The 25,924-nt window shown below is 44.7% G+C and overlaps 2 protein-coding genes across 2 annotated transcripts in view; one reads left to right on the top strand and one right to left on the bottom strand.

Moving 5' to 3' along the window:
• RGL1 (ral guanine nucleotide dissociation stimulator like 1) overlaps nt 1–25,924 on the top strand; it is a 225,283-nt gene that overhangs the window by 3,458 nt on the left and 195,901 nt on the right. The window lies entirely within an intron of this gene.
• Nucleotides 3,534–9,273, bottom strand: APOBEC4 (apolipoprotein B mRNA editing enzyme catalytic polypeptide like 4). Its single transcript, XM_045188931.3, is given in 3 exon segments — nt 3,534–5,625; nt 5,627–5,901; nt 9,057–9,273. Coding segments are annotated over 3 exon segments (1,128 nt in total). The 5' UTR covers nt 9,063–9,273; the 3' UTR covers nt 3,534–4,778.

The following is a 25,924-nucleotide window of genomic DNA, read 5'->3' as shown; positions in this document are numbered from 1 at the left end:
TACTTCAGAGACTAAAAATTTAAATTTGTACTCTTGTCTTGGGAAAAAATTTTAGTGCTAAATGAAAGAATAAACCTTGTGTGTTAAACATTTTTGTGAATGGGACTATAATTCTATAATTTTGTAGCCACTTATGATAATATAAACAGAAGCTATGGATTTAAACATGTATTTATTCTACATTCTTTTACATTACTGGTGTCTGTTATTAATGCTAACAGTTGTTTTAAGGTTACATTTCTCGTCAGTATACAAACATAATTTTTGAGATGATAATTTACATCTTCATCTCCAATATTAATATCACATTTATTTTTCTTATCTTGTTGCATTAGCTAGGCTCTCAAAAACACTGTTAAAACATTAGGTGATAGTATGCTTCTCTTCTTTGTTTCTATTTTAATGGAAATGTCTCTGGTATTTGACCAATTCATATTTTCTCTTGCTTTATGATCTTTAGGCATGATGGCTGAAATTATCAAATGCTTTTTGGGCACAGCTAATGGAAAAATCATGTAGTTTTTGATCCTTTAATTTATGAATATAATGAATTGTATTTATATATTTTGGGGCACTGAACCATTCTCACATTACTAGAATAAACTCTATTTGGTTACTATTTTAATTGTTTGCTAGATTTGATTAGTGTTTGTTTTGTTTATATGATTTCAGAATCTATAAGTCAGATTGGTTCATAGTTTTATTTCTTTGTGCTGTCTTTATCTGGTTTTGCTATTATTGTTAGTCTAGCTTTGTAAGATGAATTGAGAAGATTTCTCCCCTTTTTTCCCCCCTATGCTCTGGAATATTTTGAATAATACAAAGTTGCCATGGTATTTATTCTTTGAAAGTTGTAGACTGTGCTTACAAAATATCTAGGCTTGCTAATATTTTTAAAGGTAGATCTTTGAGCCTACTTATCTTTTATACTTATTGATTTGTTTGATTTTCTTTCTCTTTCTGAATCAATTTTAGAATTTATATCTTCCTAGTAAATCATGCATTTCATCAAGATTGTCAATTTATTGGCAAGAAGTTGCAAAAAATATATACTCTTACGATTACTCTAGTTTCTTCCATGACCATGGACACATGACTTTTTTCATTGCTACTATCGACTATTAAGCAAAATACTAAAATCAACATTTTCTCTCCTCCTAACCTGACTGTCACAAATTCTAGAAACATACTTTTACTTCTTACAGAAAATAATCATCTCAGACTTATAGTTTTGATAGAATTTTAAAGATTTCACAATTCCTACCCTTTTCTACCATCATCCTATTAATATTTTTTAAATAACAGCAACCACTTGATGAGTGTTTTTTGTTTGTTAGATGCTTGGTTAATAAGCTCTTTACTATACTTACATTATTTAATCCTTGGAGTAGCTCTATGGCCTAGGAATTAGCATTCCCATTTTATAGATGAGAACATTAAGGCTCAGAGAGATTAGGTACCTCAGCCAGTGCTACTCAGCTGGCAAGAAGCAGACTGATATGGAATTAGGACTGTCAGATTCTGATGCCTGTGCTTTAATCACTGCATGGAACGACCGCTTTGATGCATGCAAATAGAGCTGAAAGGAACCTTAAAGACGATCTCTCATGTCCCTTGTTTTTCAGGTGAATGAACAGAGACAGCTTGCCTGGGGCCGTGTATCTTTATGCTTTCTTACCAGTCTCTCATTTAAGCAGTTACTGTATTGGCCTGGACTCCTGACCTGTCTACATTCTTCATTCTAACCCTGGTCTTAACCAACCAGTGCAAAAAATTTAACTGCCCAGATGCTTTCCTTTCCTATAGTTCTGGCAACACTTTTCTCTTTCTAATATACCACTGATATCCAGGTTCATATTTGAAGTACTTACCTACTAGGATGATTGGGAGGATTAAATGAGTTAATACATGTAAAGTACTTTTCTAAGTACTTTACATGTAGTTCTCAGTAAATGTTAGGTAGTAATATTATTTCTAATTAGTATAGGTTACCGGGTAGAGAGAGGATTGGCTCCAAGGCCAGCAGAGTTAAAGTGTAACTTGATGAAACGTTCTTGGGCCTCCTAAACGCTGTCCAGGGCACAGGTGCCCTTGTGTATATCACTCCATTTCATTTCACGTGGCAGATGTCCATCCTGGGTAAGCAGAGTCTGCTAGCACCGAACACCTGAATCACATACTGAGCGCCTCTACCGCACAAAGGACACTTCTGACTCCAGCTGGGCTTCTCGTGTAGTTTATCCACATGGCAGAGCCGATGGGCTGGACAACTTGACTATCTGGTTGCACATCCAGTTGTAAGTCTCACTGGAAGTCAGCACGTCAGCTTTCTGCTTTTACACGTCAGTCCTGGGAACTGTGTTACCCCAGGTCTGCTGCTGATGAATAAACCCGCTCTCTCCGTATCTACTAAGTAGTAGTTGAACTTACGAAGCCGAGAGGCTAACCCTGCACCATGGTAGACCGACCAAGGCAATACTCCCGTTCCCCACCCTCATCAGTTTCTTGGGATTTACCTCCCTGCCCTTTTTAGATCGCCATTCCCGCTTGCTGCGTTCGCTTATTGGCTTGTATGTTCTTTACTGGAATTTGCATATGTGTGGTGACGGCGCAAATTCTTCTAGACCACCACTTTCAGTTTGCCAAAAAGAGGTGGAGCATTCCAACTTCTACTCTTCCCTACATCCGTGGCCCAGCCTGGCTCGACCAAGAGCCCATGTGGGGTGAGTCAGAGACCCCATTGCTGACAGCACGAGCTCACTCCCTGGAACTACTGCTCTGCGTGCCGATTTAAGCAGATGGAGCCAGAAGGAACCTTCAAGATGATCTTGCTCATGCCCCTTGTCTTTCAGATAAGGCAGTGGTGCTTACCTAGGGCCCTCTGCCTTTCTGCTCTTTCGTAGTCTGTTGTCGAAGCCCTGACTGGCAGTAATATCCTTCTTCCTGGCCCCAGTGTTAACTCCCCAGTACAAAAATTCAGCTGCCCAAAGCAGTTCGCTGTAGTTCTGGCAACATCTCTCCCTTTGTGATACACCATTGGTATCCAGGGTCACATTTGAAATACAAATCATCACACATTTCAGACTGTGTCCTGTCTGGATTCTTTGTAGCCAGATTAATTTTTGTGGTCTTCTTGACCACTTTGGGGACAGATTTCATGGCAACTAATTGCATCTACTTTTTTTTTTTTTTTTTTGAGGAGCCCACAAGGTGGGCAGGTCCTTCCTGCTGGGGTATCACCAGCTGATCTGGCAAGAAGCTTTAGAGCTGGCTCCCAGGCTTCCCAGACTCGCTGACACCACTATCTAAGTCACCCACCTGGATCTACGCTTATAGTGATCAGAGATGCTGAATCTGTCACGTTGGATTCTTTTTAAATTCTATATCCCAAACTGTAGGTGTGATTTTATGATTTAATAAACTTCACAAGTACCTCTTTAAATAATAATTACTGTATACCCCAAATAAAATTCCAATAATTTTATAAAAATCTCAGGTTAACAATAGATGTTCCTTTTAAAATTTTTATTTATTTTAATCACAACAGAAATTTCCATTTTAGACATTTTTCTTTTCTTTTGAGAAGACAGCGAGGCAGCAAGTGCATACAAATGAAACGAAGTGGCGTGGTGTACGTGTTCAGAGGTTAGTCAAAGAGCACTTTCCAAGAAGGGTGTTTTGAACAAGGCTTTAAGAGAAGGTATAGATGTGCATTGGTGAAAAAAAAGTGCTCAGAAAAAAGGAGGTAAAACAAATTACCAGTATGCACTGAGGGGCTACATCCGAAGAAGGAAGAATGGATGCTAACCCCACAAAAAGGCATGTCCACGGCAGGACAGTTCCGTGGCCACTTGGCTAGAATGGAGAAGAAGGGTGGGGAACGGTGACTGGTAGTTTCGAGATGAAGATGCACAGCCTCGCTGCCCGTATTTTGCCTGCATATTGTGCTGGGTCCTAAAGGGAAACTGAAGAAATGAGACAGAACCAGACCTATGGGAACTTACGAGGTCGCTGATGGGACAGGGCAACAGGCAGGGAGAGGAGGAGGCTTCAGAGCCAGTGCTAGTGGCTTGGGGCCACACAGTGTGAGATAGAAGGAGCCTCCGGAGGGTCTCACGTGCCAGGCTGCCTCTACCATCTGCTCAGGAGGGAGAGGCCTGGGCTGGGAAAGATCAAACTGAGCAGGTGGCTGCATGTCAAACATCAATTTTTGCAGCTATATCTCCTGAATTAGCAGAAGAGCTTTTTCCCACCACGAAGCTATTTCGAACCACTTTAGAAAAAATGGGCTGCCTAAAATCTTCTGTCCGCAATGAACAATTAATGGAAAATCCCTGATTTGCTTTTGCAAGCAGCACTTAATGACAGTAACTTCAGGTTGTTTTCCAATTTTACAGGAAACTTTTATACTGAAACCCATTTAGGAAGCCATTTAGTCCACAGGCTTTTTTAATGGAGAGATGATATGAGTAGACCAGGATAATGACATTTTCTTTTTCACACCAAAACACTGGCAATGTACTAATGGCTCCCTTTGAGCCTGCCGCTTTCAAAATAAAGGGAAGATATTAAGTTGCTTATGGAAACGTTTTGGATTATGTTTAAAATAGTGTCGCTCTGTAATAGTTAAGATGGTAAATAATTCAGGTTTTGCCTCTGGTGTATCATTTCATCCCCATCTTGGCTCACACCTCAGAGAGAAAGTTTCTGGGTTTTTGTTGGCTACCATCTAAGTCCTCTGATGATTTGTTTGGTCCTATGTTGTTGGAATGTAGATGTTATTTTTTCCCTTTACTTTTCTTCTTCTTTCCATCTGCCTTGTTACTTACAGACCATTCTGTGATGGCCACTGTCTCCACTGGCGTTGCCGCGGCAGGCCTCCTGAGGTCCCTGGTTTCCCAGGGTGACATTTGGGGCATGTTTAAGTGCCTTACAACATTCCTGGGCTTGTATGGGTTTTGAGCGGCATGCATTGGTGGCAGGTCTCTGAAAGGCACAAGCACAAAGACGACGGGGACCCTGGGGTCTGGCGTCAGGCTGGGCTGTGGTTGTGCACTTGTCACTCGGAGAGACTGTCCAGGAAAGACACTGGTGAAGGCGTAGCTCTCTCCAGCTGCCGGGGCGGTCACGTTCTGGTCCTCTTTCGTCTGGGGAAGAACGTCCGTGAAATAAGGTTTCACTCCTGTTATGGCGTTGATTTCATGCGCATTGCGCCTGTCAGCCAGTGCTCTCCCCGTTAGCATGGGCTGGAAAACAGTTGGACCGAAAACACCGCTCACAAAGTTGTCGAGGAGAAAATGCCAGATCCCACTTACTGGGCTCAGAGTGACCTTCGGCCATAGACTAGCCAGGCTCCGGAGAGCTTCACGGTTCCATGCCGAGGCCGGAAAATCAGCGTCAGTGTGATAGAGCTGAGAGAAGTAAACGCTCAGCGTGACGTCTGGGTAGGTGAGCAGGAAGTTGTACATTTTGCTCACACAGCAGTGGTCAGCTTCATTGCAAGGGGAGTTGCTGGAATACAGAACGAAGTGCCTGATGCCGTCGTTACTGTAGACGGCCGCGTCCAAGTACCCGTTCGTCTCAAGTAGCATTGATTCTGGGTGAGTATTACTGGCAGTGCAGCTGCCCCTTTTGCACCAGGCTCCCACTAGAGGTTTTAAGCTCATCCAACAGGAGGTGTTCCGTTTGAGGGTGTGTTGGCCCATAAGGGAATCCAAAAGCCCGATAGAATTCTGTGCAGGAAACTCGTGCTTCTCCGCCTGTCCGAATATGAGAAGGACCACTGGGGCAGTCTCGACAGAAGCTCAGCCAGTAATAAGGCTTGACCATTGTTCCGCGGTTTGCTAGGTATTCCTCAAATAATGGCTCCGTCGCTAGTTTTAGTGTCTTCCAGCCGCAATCCTAAACAAGGAAGAGAAATTACATATAAAACCAGTGCAGGAGAAACTAAAGACAGTGCATTACTTTACTGAGTCATATTTTCCCTTAAAGCAGGTAGCGTGATAACCATGGTAACATCCTTGAGTCTGAAAGATAATAATATATATCCATTGCTTAGAAAGCTCCGGATTCATCTTTGTTGAGACTCCTAGGGAGGAGGCGGAGACAAAGCAGAAAGGCACAATACACCTTCCCCGTTTCACAGATTCTGAGGCAGTCGAGCAATGGGTGCAAGGGGATGCCAGCGGGGGTGGGGAGGGGGGTGGAAGAGGGTATGAGGGGGATACATGGTAATGGAAAAAAATGCCATAAAGAAAAGGAAGCGCCAGGAGAGTATTCTTTGGGTCGTGGACACTCATTCGTCCGCAACCGAGAGTTTTATTTCCCGTGGGTGGGTCTTGTTAGAGCATTTTGGAAACTTTACTCTTCTAAAAGCAAATACGGCTCTTCAGGATATTTCAGGTAGTTTCTGGGATGTTAAAAACCAGAGAGTTGAGATCTTTAAGTGATGTTTTTTCTTTAAAAAATATTCCTTTGGTCGTCATTGTTCCCAAGCAACAACCTCCAGGGCATTATAATATAGCTTAAAAATATTTTATAACGCCTTTTTATTATACAAGCAGCACATGTTTCTTGTAGAATTTTTAATAACACTGACACACAGAGGAAAAATAAAACTCCTGCCGATTTGTATCAGTTTACACTTCCATTACCGTGCACAGGCCCGTTCCCTGCGGTGGTTTTGCTGTGCGTTACGCACGATGTGAACAAAGTCGTGTTTATACTGTGCCTTTTCACTTAGTAATATGTCGTGAGCATTTTTCCTCGTCGTTGAAGTTCTTCAAAAAACCCACAGTACATAACGATAGCATTCAGGTTCTTGTGTCTTGCTATTATAAATCACACCTGATGAATGTTTCTTTAAAGAGATCATTTGCATCTCTTTTCTTTAGTAATATGACTAGAAGTCATATTATTAGGTCAGACTTCCTCACATCGCTTCCTAGGAAGGCAGACCGGTGCTGCCACAGCCTCTGCTGTGCCGGTTTACAGCCCCCTTGGCCACCTTGAGAATTTGAGCATCTCCTTGTGGTTATAATCTGTGCCCTTTCAATTCCTAGTGAGGCTGAGCACCTATTCGCGTGCTTATTGGCCTGTAGTACTTACTCTTTTGTGAAATGTATCTGGTCCCTTACCTTTTGTTTTTTGTTTGAGGGTTTCCTTATTGATTCACAAGCGCTCCTCATGTGTCAGGGATATTACCTGTTACATTTGTCGCATGTGTTTTACCTGGGCTCTAGAGCCTTTTAATGGTGCTGATGGCATGTTAGTTGCACTACATTTTCTTTTTTATGTCGTCTGATATATATTTATCCTTATGATTTACTTTGTCACTAGTGCATTTAGAAAAGACTTTCCCATCAAAAGGAATTAAGTATTCCCTGTATTTTCTTCTAATACTTATGGTTTCATTTTTTACATGTAACACTTTGTCTAGGTAACAAAACAGATAAAGCAGAGAATTTAAAAGCGATAAAGTGACCATTGCAACAAAGTACATTTTTTACTTTTCAAAGTCTAACTTATAACTTCAGAGGTATTGTTACAGCCTCTCCTACGGGAACACTTTGATCAGCCTCAGCCCCGACCGCCTCAGCTGGTGCTGTGTTTGATCTCCAGGCGGAAACCCACGCGGTCCCTTCTGTATCCTTGCCCCGGACAGAAAGCATTTCAGGACCTCAGTCCAGCTGTAGATGGACTGTGACTTTACTTACATCACCTTTATCGTAACGGCTAATGTCTCTGCAGTAACCCTGGGCGTCCCTCACCCATCACATTCCGGATTGCTCCTAACCTCTGTCATGTCAACTTAGTCCATAGGAAGGGGGTTGGTCTCCGTCTCCTAAGCGTTGTATTTTCCTGCTGCCAGTGAATTCCTGCCCTGAGGCTTCCTCCACCTCACAAAGCTTTTTCTGGGGCCCTGGACTCTTTCTGCATAACCCCTGGCCATGGACTGATAACCTGGGACTGACACCATCTCCTGCTTGGTCCTGAGCATCGATTTCTTCCAGCATCTGCTGCTCGCTCAGCCTTCCTCATTGGACTGGGTGTCTCCGAATGCCAGAACCTCCTGAAACCACGCCCAAAGTCGCACTCTCTTTTGCCTATCACGCCCCGGCGGTGGCCCACTGTTGGGGGGCACACCTGATATTCAGGCTGCTGCTCAAATTACAATTTCAGTTCACCCATGGAACATTTACAGATTGGTTGGGCTAAAGTGTCGTGGAAGCAGGACTGAGAGGCCCTGTTCTACCTTCCGGGGGGTGGGGGTGGGTGGGTGAGTTAACAATATACAACGGTCCCAGGTTTACCATTCGGGGAAGCAGAGCTCTTTGCTTCTTTCAAGACGGAGGCGGAATGGAGACCCCCAACCGCTCTCCCATGCACTCCTTCCTTTGCCTTCTTCCTCTCCTCTGGCTACTTTAGCTGCGAACGGTGCCTCGTTATTGTCTTTAAGCAGGATCTGAGGGCTAATGGCCTTCATGCATAATGGAGTTTCATCCTTGCTGATGGCTGTTCAGTGCCAACCAGCCGTGGCTCCCTATGGCCTGTTTGATCCCCCTCATCGGAAGGGGAAACAGGGAAGAGCCGTTGCCCCCTTGGAACTCTGACAGAGTTTGTGGGTCATGCCGTCAGTTAGTCATCGATCACAGGCTGTGCTGTCCTGCTAACCTGTGGTATCTGTCCTTTCATTCTCCCCTCACCAGGCAGGGACACGCCCTGGTTAGCCCAGGCCGGGGCTGGCCAAGACTCCCGTGTCCCTGTCCCCTGGTCCTCTTTGTCTGTGCCGGGGGAAGGCGTCTTGCCCTGGTAGAGCGGATGTGCTGGCAGCGAGAAGTGGAGACCTGCGTACCCCAGCTCCGTCCTCCTCCGGCTGGGAGCGCCCTGGGCTGCTGCCCTGGGCGAGCAATCTGCTTTATTTTCACCCAGCTAGGGTTTAGTAAGTGCTGGTACAGCACAGTGTGCACCAGAGTAGCCAGAGAGTGGAGCTGGCCCTGCCCAATCTGCGCACAATCTGTTCGCAGCTAAAAACAAATGTTAGCAGTTACGATTACCGTCATCTTGTCTGCAGGCTTGGCTCACACTGCAGGTGTTTGTGGGGACGGTCCATTTTCTGTTTCTCCCTCTCTAAGTTCCCCGTGTCCAGTAGCTGCAGACGGCAGCTGTACTGCACAGACCCACCTCCTATGGTCGGCGCAGGACTCCTCCTCGGCCGGGGTCTATCAGTTCGCTTGAACTCTGCCGTCCGGAGTTAGAGAGACCTTGCCGAGGTGTGGCCGCTTCTAGGAACGCTGTTGAATTGGTGCCATGGTAACGTTTGCAAAATAGCTGCTGCTAGGACGCAGCTCTGACACTCGGTGCTTCGTTTGCATTTCAAACCACCTGTTCCAAAGATGAAAATATCCGGGAATGCATATTCCAGTCTGGATAAAAGCATAATATCTGACTGTTTAAGTGAACATGTTGGGTTTTTCACCCCCCTCTGGCCTAAGAATCAAGTTCTGAGGTCACATTACTGAGTACCTTTGTCCTGATGTAGAATAGGTTCCAGGCTTGATGTATGGAAAGGTTTGTTGGTTCTGTGGCCTGTGGAGGGAGGTTCCCGGCCTCTCCGAGGGAGGTTTGCCCTTTGGTGAGCAGGAGGCCCCAGTGACGGGGGGCGCAGACTCGACTTCCCCAGAGGGAGGTGCTCTCAACTGACAGGCCACCGTCCCAGAAGGGGAACTCTTTGTTTTGCCCACACCTGGGTGGTTCTGTGCTAGCAGTTTCCTCTGACAAGTTCCCTGGGAGACCGTTGGTATCGATATGTACGTGGTTCCCTCCAGTTTAAGACACAGTTGTGGCCCTTCCTCTGTGGCTGGAGGAGGAGCCGCTCGTCCTTGTCCATTCTTTCCCCCGCGCCCTTCACCTCCACACGGTCTCTTACGACACTGGACGCGGGGGTAGTCATGCCTCACTCTCGGATGGTCCCTCTTTGCTCTCCCTCAGGCCACTGGAAGGAGTGAGTGATGGTCAGTGTCTCTGATTTCCCTCAGTTACCAGCAGAAGTTCTGATGTGTAAATACTGCTCTAAAATTCACCCATCAGGGGTGATGGAAGCACCTAGAAGGCCTCCTGCAGCAGCGCCACCAACTCTTACCATGTTTCTCATCATCGGACTTCTAGTCTCCACACCAGCGCCGGTCCTGTGTCCACTGCAGGGCCCCTTCCAGCTTGGGTGGGCCTTGTTGGTCCGTGTCTTCGTGAACTGCTCAGCTCGGGTCCCCACCAGCTCCCTACGGTGCAGGCCCGCTCTGCTGCTCCCAGCCCTTCCCCAGCGCTCGCCACTGACCGTGCCTTTACTGCTCCCGCAGCCCGCCTCCAATTCCTCAGGGTCTCCCGATTCAGTGAGCTTGCAAACAGAAACCCAAAAGTTCATCCTCAAAGGTCACCTCTTATTTAACCTTAATAAATGATACTCCATTGAGAAACACTACCTTGAAAACAAGCCTCTGTCCACTAGTATATTTACCAACTGCATTTTAGGGTGGTATTAGGGATAGGCAATTTCAAGTACCACCATTTAGAAAAAGAGCTCTACCAAGGTATAATTGACAGATAAAAATGGTACGTACTTGGGGTGTACAACTGGATCTTTCGATATAGTTATACACTGGGAAGTGATCACAACATCAATCGAACTAACATATCCCTCACCTCATGGCGTTATCTTTTTAGGGGGTGTGCACGAGGGACCGAAGCTCTAGCCTTTCGGCAAACTGCAAGCATTCCGTGAGTGCTGTTGACGCGGTCGCCTGCTCTGCGTAGGGGCTGCAGCACTTGTCCGTCTCGCGTAACTGGAACTTACACCCCTGGACCAGCATCACCCCACTCCCCCCGCCCCCAGCCCCTGGCCCCAGCACCCCACTGCGTGCTTCCGTGAGCTTGACGGTTTTAACCCCACTTGTAAGTGAGATCGTGCAGCATTTGTCTGTTACTGGTTTTTTCACTTAGTTTCACGTCCTCCAAGTTCATCCATTTGTTGCAAATGGCAGATTTCCTTTCCTAAGGCTGAGTAATGTTCCACTGCGTGTGTATGTGCCGCTTTCCTTTATCCGTTCACCTGTCGACCTCGCTTTGGTTGTTGCTGCCGTGTCTTCACTGTTGTGGATGACGGTGCAGTGAGTGTGGGAGCGCAGGTAGCTCCTTGGGGTCCCGCTCACAGCTCTGTTGGGTAACTCCCCGGGAGCGGGCGTGCTGGAGCGCACGGTAGCTCTACGTTAAATTGTTGGAGCCGCCGCGTGCTGATTTTCACAGCGACCGCACCCAGTACATCCCACCAGCAGCGCGCAGGGTTCCCGTTGGCACATCCTCCGCACGCCGGTCGTCTCTTGTCTTTTTGATAACGGCCATCCTTTCAGGTACGAATGAGGTGACATCTCACCGTGGTTTTGATTTGCATCCTCTTGATTAGCAGTGTTTGGGCACCCTGTTATATACCTGTGGGCCATTTTTATTTCTTCTTTTGAGCAATGGTCCATCAAGTTCTTTGTCCTTTTTAAAATCAGATTTTTTTTTTTTTGCTACTGAGTTGTATGAGTTCCTCACATATTGTGGATGTTGCCCCTTAGCAGGTACGTTGTTGGCAGGTTTTCCCTGTCGTTCTGTAGGTGGGCCGTTCCCTCTGTTAAGTTTCTTTTGCTGTGCAGACGTTTTCAGGTCCGTGCAGCTCACTTGCCTGTTTTTGTTTTGATGCCTGAGCTTTTGGTGTTGTGTCCAAACTATCAAGAGGTCAATGAGACGCTTTTCCCCTCTGTTTTCTTCCAGTTGTTTTATGGTTTTAGCTTTTCTGTGAAACCTTTAATCCATTTTGATTGATTTTTGTGTACGGTGTCAGATAAGGGTCCGATTTCCTTCTTTTTGAGCTGCAGTGTTCTAAGCCACCGTGCCTTATATCTGTTAGGTGCAGGAAGCCTTGAAGGAAGGTCACCTTTGCAAAGCTCCGTGTGGTTGTACAGAATGACTTTTAAAACCGAATTCAGTCACAAGGAAATGAAGGACCTCGATCCTCATTTCTGCCCACAGTTCTACTTGCTAAGTTGACGTTCACAGGAAGGGAGAAGCTGTGAGGAAGAGCGTAGCTTCCGGAACAGACTCCTTTCTTCTCCCTCCCTTTGCTAACCTGCCACGTGTCATCTCCATTTTGGCGAGTGGTGATGTACGTCACTTACATAAAACTAATAACGTGCAGTTATGATGAAGGAGCTTTATCAAACTCTCTCACAGCTGTGTTGAGAGCACCTTCCCTCAGTTTACTGTTCCGACAATTGTTTCCTATCTGTGTTCCGACACCCCGTTTGGGGTATGGCCAGGGTGGCTTGGGTGACTTTCTCTTTGGGTGGCAAGAAGTAAAATAATTTATATTTAATTTCTAAAAGTTTTTAGTTTTATTTGAATGGACTGAGGCCAATTAATTGTATAATTCATTGCTTTTGTAGCGGTTTGGTTGACATTGAGCAAAAACGCCCACATTCACGTAGCAGTAACAAACTGCCTAAACAGAACTGTTGAGAACGGGCAACCAAGAAATAAAGAAGTGCAGAGAATTCAGTAGATTTCCTGGAGCTCACTAAGGAATTAGGTGGGAAAGGTGGGACAAGGTAAGTGTTAGGGTGGAGAGGAACAGGAAACAAACAAACAAAAAAGCGGAGGGTGAATTTTCTACCTTGGGGTCATATGCCGAATGGCCACAGGGTGGCAGCAGAGTCTTAAAAGTGAGGAACCTTGCCGGCTGCTGACCCTTAGTTTGCTACCACCACCCACGTGCGGAATTTCCCCAAGTTGTTTCCCCCATTATCCTAGGGAAACAAAAACAGATGTTTAGAGTCGAAGGTAACTCCCAGACCTGAAGCTGAGGAAAAGTGTAGGGTGGAGGCCTCATCTTTATTCTAAGAGTTATGGATGCTCTAAAAAAGGTTTCCAACTATCTGTGGGGAAGGACCAATTTAGTTCCCAGTACAGGGGTAATTTTGTAAAATTCATGCAAATGACTTTATAGAAAAGAGTGAGCAAAAAGACATAGAAAACATGAGCCCATTGTAAAAATAATTAGTTCAACAGATATAAACAGATACATGTGTGTAAAATTTTATAACTACATTTCAATAAATACAAACAGAACAAGTTATCTGTTTTTGTGAAACTCATCGTTTCATTCAGCTGGCTTTTTTTTCATGGTACGATTTTCTCAGTGAAGGAAGCAGTGTGTTGTTTTAGGTTCTGGTCCAGGCTGCTCTGAGCACCCTCTCCTGTACAAGGTTTAAACCTAAAGCACATTTTCTGATCTAGCTCATACACGGTCGTCTCCAACTTCTATAAACATTTTTAAATACCTTTCTCAATTTCTGTGCTTACCTTGCTCGCACTGGCGGCAGGTGGCGGGTGGGCGCTGGCTCACAGACTTAGCGTGAGTGACCCTGCTGTCGCGTGCTTCTGAGCCGCTTTTGTCACTGTTAGGTGGTGAGTGCTTAACCAAGTCCACTGAATCCCATCTCACCTCCTCCAGCTAGCCTGTCCTACAAATGAGGAAGAATTTAATGAAAGTGACACTTGCTGAACCGAAGAACATTTACGGAATGCCCGCTCTGTGACACACATTTCACACGCCTCACATCCCGAAGAGGCGGGTGTTATTACAATTTCCATTTCATGGATGAGGAAACCGAGGTTCAGAGTTTTAGTACTCAAGATGACGTAGCTAGTCATGGGTAGAGCTGGGGTTTGAACCCAGAGTACTCCAAAACTCTTCCTCTTTTATACCATTGTCCCTCATTCACATCCTACTTTGAGCGAATAGAAGAGAATTTCAAATTTATGACCTCATCTTAAGATAAGTGAGACAATGATAAAATCAGGAAAGAAAATCCGGGAAAAGTACGCCATGATAAGATGACACGCATGGAGGGGAAACAGCTGAAAACGTTCCTGGCAGGAGGAAAGACTTTTTTAAAACCAGCTTTATTGAAGTGTAATTTCCGTGTAATAAAACACACGCATTCTGAGTGTGCAGTGCTTTGAGTTTTGACAACGTGTGTCCTCACGTTACCACACCACCGTTACAATAACAACGCAGATCGTTTCCATAAACCCTGAAGTCCCCACGCCCCGCCCTTCCCACAGATCCCCCCCCCCCCAAGGCTTCAGGGAAGTACTATCTTTTCGCTGTTAGCATAGATTATGTGTGTTTTTTCCAAAGTGTCACATAAATGGAATCATAAAGCATAAACTTTGGCACTTTTTGCTTATTTCTCAGCATGATGGTTTGGAGACTCAGCCATGGGGTTGTGTGTATCAGTCGTTTGTTCCTTTTTAATATGGAGAAATACTGCTCAGTATCGAATATGGATGTGCTGTAATTCCTTCATCTGCTCGTGGACTTCGGCATTATTTCAGTTGGGGGCTATTACGGAGAAGCTGCTGCGGGCATTCACGTCCACGTCTCTGGGTGGGCGTGCGTTTCTATATTCCTTGGACACATGCTTGAGACTGGAATTGCTGGGTTGCACAGTCAACGCGCCTCCCCTTCTAGGGGCTTTTCAGGTGGTTCAGGAAGGTGTCTCTAAGATGTGTCACTTTGCCGTGTGAATTATTTCGAGCTGAGGACAATCGAGACCCTTTGAACTCACGAGAAACTTTTACATCTCCATTAGAGAATTTAAATTAGGGGCCTTGCCCATAATAAGAATGGTTCCCAGAGCTAACTTTTTGTGACCTGTGTAGAGGGCAAGGGTCACATCTAATTACTGAGCACCTGCTCTTATCATCCTGCAAGTGACCTTCCTCACCCCTAACCTCATCCTCAGCTCCAAATGCCATTATTACCTCATTTTACCTTTCTGTCGCCGAACTTCTTATACACGTGGGTCTCTGGCTCTCTCTTGTATGTAGGGTTCCTGGACATGAGCATGTAATCATATTTGGTTATTTTCTCTTGTTAATCGAATCTGTTTTACGTAGATTTAGTTATTACACCAACTGAAAGAAGGTAGAGGAACGTTGCTTCCTCCCTAACACTGTCACGTTGTTTTCGAAAGTTATTTGTTGCTTTGTGTTTCCATTAGCAACCTGTGGAAAAGTAGTCCCGTTGCTCACTTCCTTGCCAGCACTTCTGTGTTGTCCGTGAAAGGAAGTATTTCACGTATCAATTTGGAAAAACCAGTTTCTTTTGAGCTTGCCATTGCACGGGAAAGGAATGAACAGGGGACGGATTCTGTAGTGCTGCTGTTTCTCCACTTGCATAGCTGGTCGCCAATCCATTTTCAAGGTCACCATACTTATCAACAAATTCGGTATTTAGCTCGTCACTGCCGTCAGCTCCTCTTGTCCCGATCTCTCTCAAATGAAGCCACTAGTGGTGCTCAGCTCGGTGCTGAGCCGCGTTCAGTTTTGTCCCTCAATTAAGACAGCAGATGTGGAAGCTGAGAGAAAAATATTACCGTCTTAGACTCCCTAAAGGATAAGGTGAGCTCTGAAAATCTCCGAGTAGAACACGGCCACTACCTCCTGAAATATTCCTCTCCTCCGTTCTCTCCATTGGAACATCGGTTGGGCAGACGTCGAACTTTCTCCTTTATCCAAGGCTCTTAATATGACTGTGATGTCGTCTGTTGTGATTCCTACTGTTCATCTCTAAGTGCTGTATTTTTCCAGGTGTTTCCTCTGGTCAGTCATCTCGTTCTCCACTTTCCTCTGCCCGTCTGTCCCTCTGCTCTTTAACCCACTTATTGAGTTACTTAAATCAATGAATATATTTACCCTTTCTAGAAGTTTTATTTTGTGCCTGTGTTTCCCTCCATTTTCATATTTTTGGTTTTTGTAAAAAAATTTTAAATTATTTTAAATGTTAATTTATAGTCTGTAACAAATCATTCTACCATCTCAAGTTTTTGGAGGTTTAACTTTGCTTTCGGTTATTGCTCCCGACCCGGGCTCACGGCGGACGTCCCTCCGGGCCTGTGAAAAGTTGTTTTGAAGCCACGTCCCGCGGGGACTCTGTGCGGCTGGCCGGCGCTGAAGGCAGGTCTCTCTGGAGTGGAGGCCCTCCATCGTTTCTGCACGTCCGAATCTCCTAGCGAGCTTTTAAAAATCAGGACGGCAGGTCGGACCCCCGATCAGTTCACTCAGATACTCCAGGTGTGAGACGGAGACATGAGTGTTTTTTAAAAAGTTCCAAAGTCAAGGGTGAGACCACTGGTCTGGAGAGGGTTTGCCTTTGACGAGTGGGTTTCCAGCCCTGGATCACTTTGTATCAACTTCTCAGCTCCGGGTTCCTGAACTGCGTGGGTAGTGTAATTTTTGACAGTAAAAAGTGACAGCGTAAAACTCCTAGAGGAGAGCATAGGCAGGAAAATCCCGGATATTCCACGCAGCAATGTTTTCACTAAAATGTCCCCAGAGCAAGGGACCTCAAACAGCATTTTTAATAGAGAATGTCAACAAAGCCAATTTGACTCTTTTTGTTTGTTTTTTGGTGTTTTACAACTTTACTGAGGAATAATTGACATATATTTGTATATATTTAAAATGTACTTAAAGTATGTGAGGGCTTTATAACATACATTGTGGAATTATTACCAGATCAAGTTATTTCACATATTACTCACCTTGCATAATGAACTCTTTTGGGGGTTTTTTGTGGCGAGAATGCTTGAGACCCACTGTCAGCAACTGTCGCGTCGCAGCAAGTACACACCGCCATTCTATCGACCACGGTGACACGCTGCACAGGAGGCCCTCGGAACTCGCAAGCCTGTGCCCTTGACCAGAGCCTTCCCATCTCCCCCGCCCCCAACCTGTGGTAACCAGCACTTCGTTTTGTTTCTATGGAATCAGCCTTTTTTCCCCCTTTTTACTCACATGTGAGTAATACCGTGCAATACTTGTCTTTCTCTGTCTGGCTTATTTCACTTAGCTTAACGCCCTGCAGTTTCATCCGTATTGTTGCAAATGGTGGGATTTCCTTCCTTTTTATGGCTGAGTAGCGTTCCATTAAACATATGCATCATATTTTCGGTATCCATTCACGTGTCGGGAGACACTCAGGTTGTCTCCACATCTTGGCCGTTGTGAACGGGGCAGGTACGGAGGGCTGGGATTGCTGGGCTGTACGGTAGTTTCGTTTGTGATTTTTTGAGAAGCTGTTTTCTGTCATGGCTGTACCAGTGAACGTTGCCACCAGTGGTGTATCAGGGTTCCCTTTTGTCCACATCCTTACCAGATTGATCTTTTGTGTGGTAATAGCCACCTTAACAAGTGCAAGGGGATGTCTCACTGTGGTTTTGATTTGTGTTCCCTGGTGTTAGTGATGTTAAACACCTTTTCATATACCTATTGGCCATTTTTTTGTCTTCTTTGAAAAAAATGTCTTTTCAGGTCCTTTGTCCATTTAAAAAAATTCAGTTATTGGCTGGAAAAAATTTTGATTGATTTGAGAGAGAGAGGAATGGAGAGAGAGAGAGAGAGGGGAGGGAGAGAGAGAGAGAAACATCGATTTGTTGTCTGGGGTCAGGGGGAGACCTGTTCTACCTCACACAGAGCAAGCCCAAGGCTTCATCATCGACTCCCACGTGGCCACGAACAGCCCCTTCCTGCGTACCGGCCTCAGCGTACACTCTCTGGACAGCCTGTCCGTGACAGGGGAATGTATCTGTGTTTATGCTCTTGCCTGGGTTTGGTTTTAGAATTTGCCCCACTGCCCTGTGAATCAGCTATCTGTCTGGAATCTCTGTTATATTTTATCCAAGAACTCCAGGTTTTCCTGTGTACTTAGGTCCCAGTGTTGCTGAAAAAATGGACGTCTTGCTGAAACTGGAAGTCTGTATCTTCACGGCCCTGCCCTGCCCTTGAATTCATCCTCCTGTTCCCAGTGCCTGCCTGAACCAGGCGTGAGCTTGCTGTGTCTTTGGACGCAGTGCACTGGGTTTGCAGGCATCCACCTGGCAGACGCGCCTCTGGAGCTCGTATGCGTTTCCCTGGGCTGTGCCAGGCCTGGCCTTGGCTTCGTCTTGCTCCAGCTGGTCTGTGTTGCCAAAGTCCCAGCATGCTTTGAATTCCAACTTACCTGAATTATGTCAATTTCTCGTCTTTTTCTTCTGTTTCCAAGTCTCTGTCTTTTGAACTTCAGTTGCCAAACTTAAGTCTGGTTTCAGTTTATTTTCTGGATTCATCTTTCCACAAAGGACTCTATCCCTGATTTGAGAGTTTGTAGTGTGGTTTATAACAATGTGGGAATGGGTCCAACTCAAGATTCAAATTTCTAAGATGCCCAGATGGTTTTAGCAAAGAGCTTCTAACTTTCCACTTCATTTAAAACAACACTAAACTTTTGAGTATGTAAATTCAAAAGGTTTTCTACTACATGTTGATAACTATGGACCTATAGTATTAACTGAGGATAAACACTGGATTACTAAATTTGTCAGAAGGAGCTGACAGTTGAGAGTACCCATCTGACTTAATTTTTTTTGCGCAATTCGTGAGGAGCCATCTCCCTGTATGCCGAGTGCAGCCAGCGGTGGCTGGATTGTGGCTGGTCCACTCCAGCGCCCTCTCACTCGGAGACTTGTACAGTCACCGAGGTGGGTGAAAAGCACTCAGAGAACTCTTGTCGGTATTGGATGGGGCGTTGACCCTAGTTTGGGTTTTCTTATTTCGTTTAGAAAGCCCTGCCGAGAGCATCACCGAAACACGAGTCTCACAGCAACCCCCAGCCCCGTGCCAGTGCGTCAGCATTTGATTGGTAACGTGGCTCTAAACGTGGACCACGATCTCTGGTGGCAAGAGAATACTGTGTGCCGGTGATGAGCCGACAGCAATTGTGGCTTGAATGGCTGGTCAGTAATCCAGCAAAATCTTTAATCTTAATCAGTCGCATCCTTTGGGGCTCGTGTTAGGGTCCTTTCAACCATTTTACCCTTATTTAGATTTCTCCTCCGACTTTCTCTCTTCTTTTTCTTGGCAGTATCTTCTAACAAAAGTAGGAGGTGCTTTCAGAAGTTGCCTTTGAAGACTGTTGCAGTGCATATACCTGCCAAAAAGGATTGACCAACCCCTGTTGAGAGCTGTTTTACACATCAGGTCCTGAGCGGGTCTCAGCTCTCCTGTCATGGTCTGATCATCCAGAATGATCTGCAGGAAAACCACCCGAGCTAATTATAGAGCCCGCAGTGATTTTCAGATGCCTTGCCGGGTACTCAGGAATCTTGTACTCTGGATGAACCCAATTTACATTCTTGCTGGGATTGGGAAAGTAGGGTTTTAGACTTTATTTTGAAGGCAAACTCTTCAATTTACTTAGGAACATAATCTTTTTTTTTTTTTTTAAATTTCTCCTTTCCCTCTCTTCTCTTCTTCCTTTTCTTTTCTCCATACCTCCTTCCTTCACTTTCTTTCTCCTTTTTCCTCTTCCTTTCCCCTCCTTTCCCTCCCCTTCCCTTCTTGTCTTTCCTTTCCCCTTCCTTCATTCCTCTCTCCCTTCCTTTTTTTCTTCCTTTCTTCCAACCTTCCTTCTTTCCTTACATCTTGGTCACTTTGCACACACCTAAATATTTTGGGAAATAGACATTGTTGAGGGCAAGGTATTATTTCTATTACAAAAATTTGGTTTTGAATGATGACACTCCAGGTTTGGAAAGAAAACAATGTTCTACTTCAGCCATGTAATGAGTCCTTGAGTCCCTCCCGCTCTGTCCACGGTGTATGATGGGGGACCTACATCCCCTACCATGGTGGAAAGCCCCCTTTGTCCTGAAGCAGCCCATTGCACCTTTGAACAGCTCTGGCAGTTACTTATGAGTTAAAAATACTTTTCTATAACATCTATCCATCCACTGCTCTTTAGTTTCTGTCCTTGTGGCCAAATAGAGTGGTGTTTTTCAAATTTTAAGTTGAAAAACAAGGTTGTGAAATAATTTTAATTGGAGATGACCAGCATTAAAAGAGAAGAAGGAGGAGGAGGAAAAGGAGAAGGCAAAGACGAAGGAGAAGCAGAGTGGAAAGAGAGTAGAACTGAAAATATCAGAGTGTATCACAAATAGTAAAGTTTTCATAAAACCTTGGTTTTGATTGTGTAATTAAGGCATTTAATTACTTAATGAACCTACATATGTCAACTAGATCACAATGGTTCAAAAAAAAGTTTGAAAGCTGTTGAATCCAGTGTGTCCGGTTTTTCTTCCGCGTGGCCATCCATGAAGCTGAGCCAATCTCATGCCCTACGAGTCTTCACTTCTCCAAGCTAAACATTTCCTTCCGCCCTCCGTGTGTATCGCGGTCTCACATCCCTTTGCCATCCTCAACGCGCTGCAGCGCGACTAGCTTGTGCGGAAAATAGGGGCCTGAAGCCCAAACCAGCGGTGCTCTCACTGAGACAGAGGCAAGCAGGACTGCCCTTCTCCTGGGGAGCAGAATGCGCCTCAGTGCGTTGCCTGCAGCCCGAGCTGCACAGAGCAGTGGTGCGTCCGCAGACCCAGGGGCCGCCGGCCTGGGCGTCTGTCTGTCCAGCTGGTGTGAGCCTTAGTGACTAGCAACCTTGGGACAGTTACGTAGCCGCTCTGTGCCTCCATTTTCTCCTCTGTACATAGGATGATAACACTTCGGAACATTTTTATGAGTATTAAATGGCAATATATGTAAAGGACTTTGAACAGTGCCAGGCAAATTAGTGGGCTAATATATTTTTAAAGCAATGACAGCAAATTGTTGATCCATTTAACTTTTTATCAACTTAAATATCCAGGCTTTGGTGTGTGCGAGGGTGGGATTGTACGTCCCAATCTGCATGCCCAGTTTGTGCCTGGTGTCCTGACGTAAGTAACAGTGCCCCCTGTCGCTGCCCCATGTGGCCCCGACAGAACCTCATGTATGAATCTTCTAAACTATATTTTTGTAGTAAAAATTAGTATTTTCACCAGTTATGTGCCCCCTCCCTAAAAGCCACGTCTTCTCTCACTAAGTACGTGGTCAGTATTGGACTTACCCAGAAGACCTTACTTTTTCATTTTCTGTCGGAACTTCGCCTCAGCTCTCCCACCACCTCTTCCCCTCCTTGACAAGTGGCAGAACCAAGGTGAAAAGCAGAGGCTGCCTGACTCCAAAGTCTGGGCTCGTCCCTCTGGCCCGATGACCAGGGTTTAAACTAGCCCATCATTCTATTCTGTGAAGAACTTTTGGGTTCTGATTAAGTTATTCAGGGTATTTATTAATGCTCCAAATGTCATGTTATTTGTATCTTTAATTTATTTGATGAATATTTAATGAGCTTCCACAGGATACCAGGTCCTGTTCTAGGGGCCAGGAATAGAGCAGGGGACCAGCCGACAAGTCCCTTCTTCTAGAGAACTGACGTGCTGTGAAGGTCTCTGTGTGTCCTGATCCGAGTAAACTGGGGTCACCAGCATAGGATGGACATAAACCCTGAGGCTGGTTACTAGGTACTTCCTTCTGGATTAGAAATATTTATTCATTTCAAAGTCGCATTTGGCAGTCACTGAACAGATAATGAGTCTGTCTGTATTACCCACCTACATTTCTGCTTGTCCGAAGTACAACGTAAACCTGCTCTCACGGGCCTTTTTCTTGCTCCCCCGTGTCTGTCATACTTCCCACACTCAGTAGTCTGCTGTGAAAGAAGGAAGTGGTGTTGTCTGGACTAATTCACCCCTAGTGGTGGCCCGCTAGCATTCTGCAGACGACCACGTATGCTAATAGTCTGCTCCAGAATGTCGCTGTGGTCTAGTAGTTTGCAGAACTTGCATTCTCAGGCATTTTGAAAACTGGGACTTTCCTTCTTTTTGCCAGCTCCTTCTCTCGTCCACTACGATTCCTTAAAGACCTCCGCCGTTGGCTCAGTGAGCTCGTTTGCTAAGTTCTTCCCGGATCCTCCTAGGCGATAGTTTGACCAGGCCAGGAGACGTAAGCTTTTTTAGAGAAGCTAGATGCTCTCTTAAAATCTTACTCATCTTTGGTTTCACCCCCCTCTTCTGAATTATGTTAATGGAATTCTATATTGAAACTTGAACACTGTGGCAGTTGCTATTTATTAAGCCCTTATTATGTGCAAAGCACTTCTGTAAGCATTTCACACCCGTCTCTCTGAGTCGTGCTGCATTACTGTGACATTGGCATCATCTCTGTTTAGAGATGAGGAGAGCGAGACCCCACAAAGCAGTGACGTGCAGCGTGAGGGCCTGAACCCCTTCTGTGATGTCGGGAAGATTGGAGAATGGGTGCTCCCAGGACTGAAATTTGGACAGAGGTTCTTGATGAAATAGCCTTCTAAAATGACAGACTTTCTTCTAATGTGGTAAAACTACGTTTGCCTTTGTAATTTATGATTTTGTGATGACTCAGAATTTTATTTGAAATATTTTACCTCCATAAAGATGAAGCTATTAAAGCAGAAGTAGATGGGGTAGGACTTTGGGGAAAAGGAATAATAATTTGAGGAACACGGCCCAGTTTGTTTCTTGGGAAGCATGCGCGATGTCTGTTTGCTTTGCTGCATCCACATGCAGTAGAGAATGTGTGCAGCTGTGTGTGGCGTCCTAGGCAGCGAGACACAGTTTGCTTTCCGTGGACAAAAGACCCAAGTGCCTTCTTTCAAATTATTTCCTTACTCTCCATAGATTCATATTTTTCCCGCCGTGATGTCATGATCGGTGAATTTCATTTTCAATGGTTTATATCAAGCCTTCCTTCAAAAAGGACTGGAGGTGATACTATTGTCTGTTGACTTATGGGCAACACTAAAAATATTATTTCTGTGTAAGTAAACAGCAGGTCCTGTGAAGACTGGGACGTCTCTTCTGTCCGTCTGTCACACGGTCAGCTCTGCGCGCCGTCTGGGGCACGGTGCCACGTGGTTGAGTCAGCACGTGGACTGCCGAATGGCGATCTCCACGCTCGCTCTAAGAGATTCTCTGTGTCACTTACTTTCCTTCTGTTGTTGGCGAGTTGAGAAGCTACTTTGAGTCTCTTTTCAAAAGAGCAAGATTCTCTCAAGAGAACACGTTGTGATGTGTGAACAGGCCCAATTATTCCCTAAGACGTTTGATTTTGGAGAAGTTTTTTTTAGCGTGGTGAAGATCCAGTCCTGGCACTGGCGGTGCGTCTGAACAACGGGAGGAGCAGAGGAGAGTGTTTGCGGGGCTGAGGCCAGAGGCCTCATTGTCCCACATACTTACAGGGACTGCTGGGCTGGGACACTCGCCATGTTGACACTTGTAGTTTTTAGGTGGAAAGACCAGGAGGCTTTAGTCCAAAGTAGACAGAAGAGCCTTTATATATATACACGTCCTCAGCACGTTATAGGGATGAAAGGCTAAACCCGTAATTTGCTCCTGGCCCCTCCTGCCCTTGGGCTGTTGGGGCCGAGTTGCTTCAGCAGAGCTGAAGGCTGCTCTTTCCTTGGAGAACCTCATTTCTCTTCCATGTAAATGGTAATTATCATCTGAAAGCACACCAGTGTTTGATGTCCATGTTTACATTTATATTTATATATAGTTTATATATTTAAAACCTCACTTATAGAGCTTGATTTAGAGCAATAGCCATTGGCAAAAGGTTTAAAGCAGAGAACACCCTAAATTGGCTTGATTTTCTTCCATGTGAAATATTTATTTCTTTAATTATTCAAGAACTTCAACTTTGTTAGCTGCAAAGATTCTTAACTTTAGTATAAAGCCTGGAAAGCGACTGCTGGTTACGACCCAGCAGTGCCATCTACTGCTTACTACCTCGAATTATAATTCAAGTGCTTGCAAGGGATGTGGGAAGGCTCAGAAATTCTCCTCTGTGTTCCGTGACTTACGTGTTAAGACTTTCGTTTTATATAATTAGACAAAGTCTTCCTTTTAGTTCCAACATGGCAAAGACCACAGTTTTCTTCAAGTCCTCCTTAGTGTTGAAGCTTCAAAAACATACAACAATAATGTTAAAAAGAGCAGTTATAATTTCGTAAAGATTGCATGAAGCCTTCTGTAGCAGCAGCTCTCTGGGTGTCCTACTGAAGCCTGTGACTGTGGGTTGAATTAGGTAAATCTAGAACAAACATAGGGTAAGCAGGTGTACATAAGCAAAAGCATGACATGAATATGATCAGAATACCGTATTTTGCCATGTATAATACGCACCCAAAATTTTGGCCCAAACTTTCAGGAAAAAAATCAAAAGAATTAAAAACATTTATATAGGGGGTGTAAAGGGGACTAAATAGTAATGGAAAAAAATAAAAAATATATATGATAAAGATTATATATTACAAAATATAAACATTTACATAGATATGGAAGTAGTACTACCCATGTATAATGTGTATCCTTATTTTTCCCTCAAAAATTTGGGCACAAATGTTCACATTATACCTGGCAAAATATGGTAATAATTTTGTTTCCATCACACTTATTGTATGGTAGTACAGTAATTTTGTGATCCTTAATATATCTATTACTTAAAAAAAAAAAATTCTTGCCCTGACTGGTGTGACTTAGTTGGTTGGGCATCATCCTGAAAAGTGAAAGGTCCCAGGTTCAATTCCCTGTCAGGGCACATGCCTAAGCTGCAGGTTCAGTCCCCAGTCGGGGCATGTACCAGAGGCAACTGATTGATGTTTGTCTCTCACATCAATGTTTCTCTCCCTCTCTTTCTCCCTCCCTTCTCCTCTCCCTAAAAATGGAAAAATAAAAATCTTTAAAAAAATGTTCTTTCCATCAGAAGAAGTGTCAATCAGAAAAAAAAAATCTACCACTCATTAATTTTAAGCTTATAATAGGTAAATGTATGGGATGTTTGGAATTTCTAAGATAATTATATTTTCAAGCCTCAGCACTTGTACGAATATTCATTGATTCTTCTTTTACCTTACCAACATACATCACCTTAGAGTTGAGCAAGACTCACGGTCCAGGCCGCTTTTATCAGTCCTCTGGTAGTTCCAAGACCCACGCTGGGGCTCCTTGAAAATAGTTCATGAGCTGCTCTTTTTTCCTATTATACATCATGCCAAATCAACATTATTTTCAGAAACTGTAATTTTTTGTTATATCAACCTCTTGTGTAGATTTCTTTCTCTAGCTTCCAAAGTAATATACATTTATGATAAAAATGTTCAGATGTTTCAAATATTAATCATCCTCTATAAACAGCCCCTGGAAATATTCATTATTAATAGCTTGGCGTACTATCTTCCGTTGTGTGTGTTAGTGCAAAGCTTTCCGTTCTCCAGTGGCCCAGGGGCGGGGCTGCTCCATCTTCGTTTTCCGAAGTGGCACTTTCTCCTGGAGAATTTGCTGGCTGTTTGTTTTCCAGCTCTGCTCAGGTGACTGGTCACTCATTGCCATGGTCGGGAAACTTGCATTTTCACTTGTGATGATTGTTTCTATGGCGTTTAGTTCCCTGGGAGCTTGACAACAACGTGCGTGTGTGCAGTGCTGCGAGAATGTCCCGGGATGTTCAGCCACGTATCCGCCCTACGTAGACAGGTTGTGGAAACGTCAAAGTCTTCGCCTAAATTAGCTCATCTGTAGCACAGCCGTAATTTGAGCCCTCTGATTATGCATATCCTGAGGTGAGCTCATCTGGCCCTGTGACCTTAAACATTAACTCAATTCTGGGGATTCTCAAATTTGTATTTCCCCTTGAGCTTCAGACTTGTGTATCCAACGTCTCTCTCTCTTTTTAAATACAGCATCTCTAATTCAATAGCATCTTAAACCTGACTGTGCAGTATAGAGGACCCTTGATGGCCATACCTCTATCTCGTTTCTTCCAAGGTCTTTTCTATGTGAGCTAATGGCATTAGCCACTCATTTGCTCATGTAGAAATCTCCTGTCTCCCTCAAACTTGACATCAAATCCACCAGCAAGGGCTAAATCTGACTAGATTTCA

This window comes from Desmodus rotundus, chromosome 12 (assembly GCF_022682495.2).
Source record: "Desmodus rotundus isolate HL8 chromosome 12, HLdesRot8A.1, whole genome shotgun sequence".
Classification (NCBI taxonomy): domain Eukaryota; kingdom Metazoa; phylum Chordata; class Mammalia; order Chiroptera; family Phyllostomidae; genus Desmodus; species Desmodus rotundus.
Note: the sequence above shows the minus strand (reverse complement) of the source record. Positions and strands in the feature narration are given on the sequence as shown.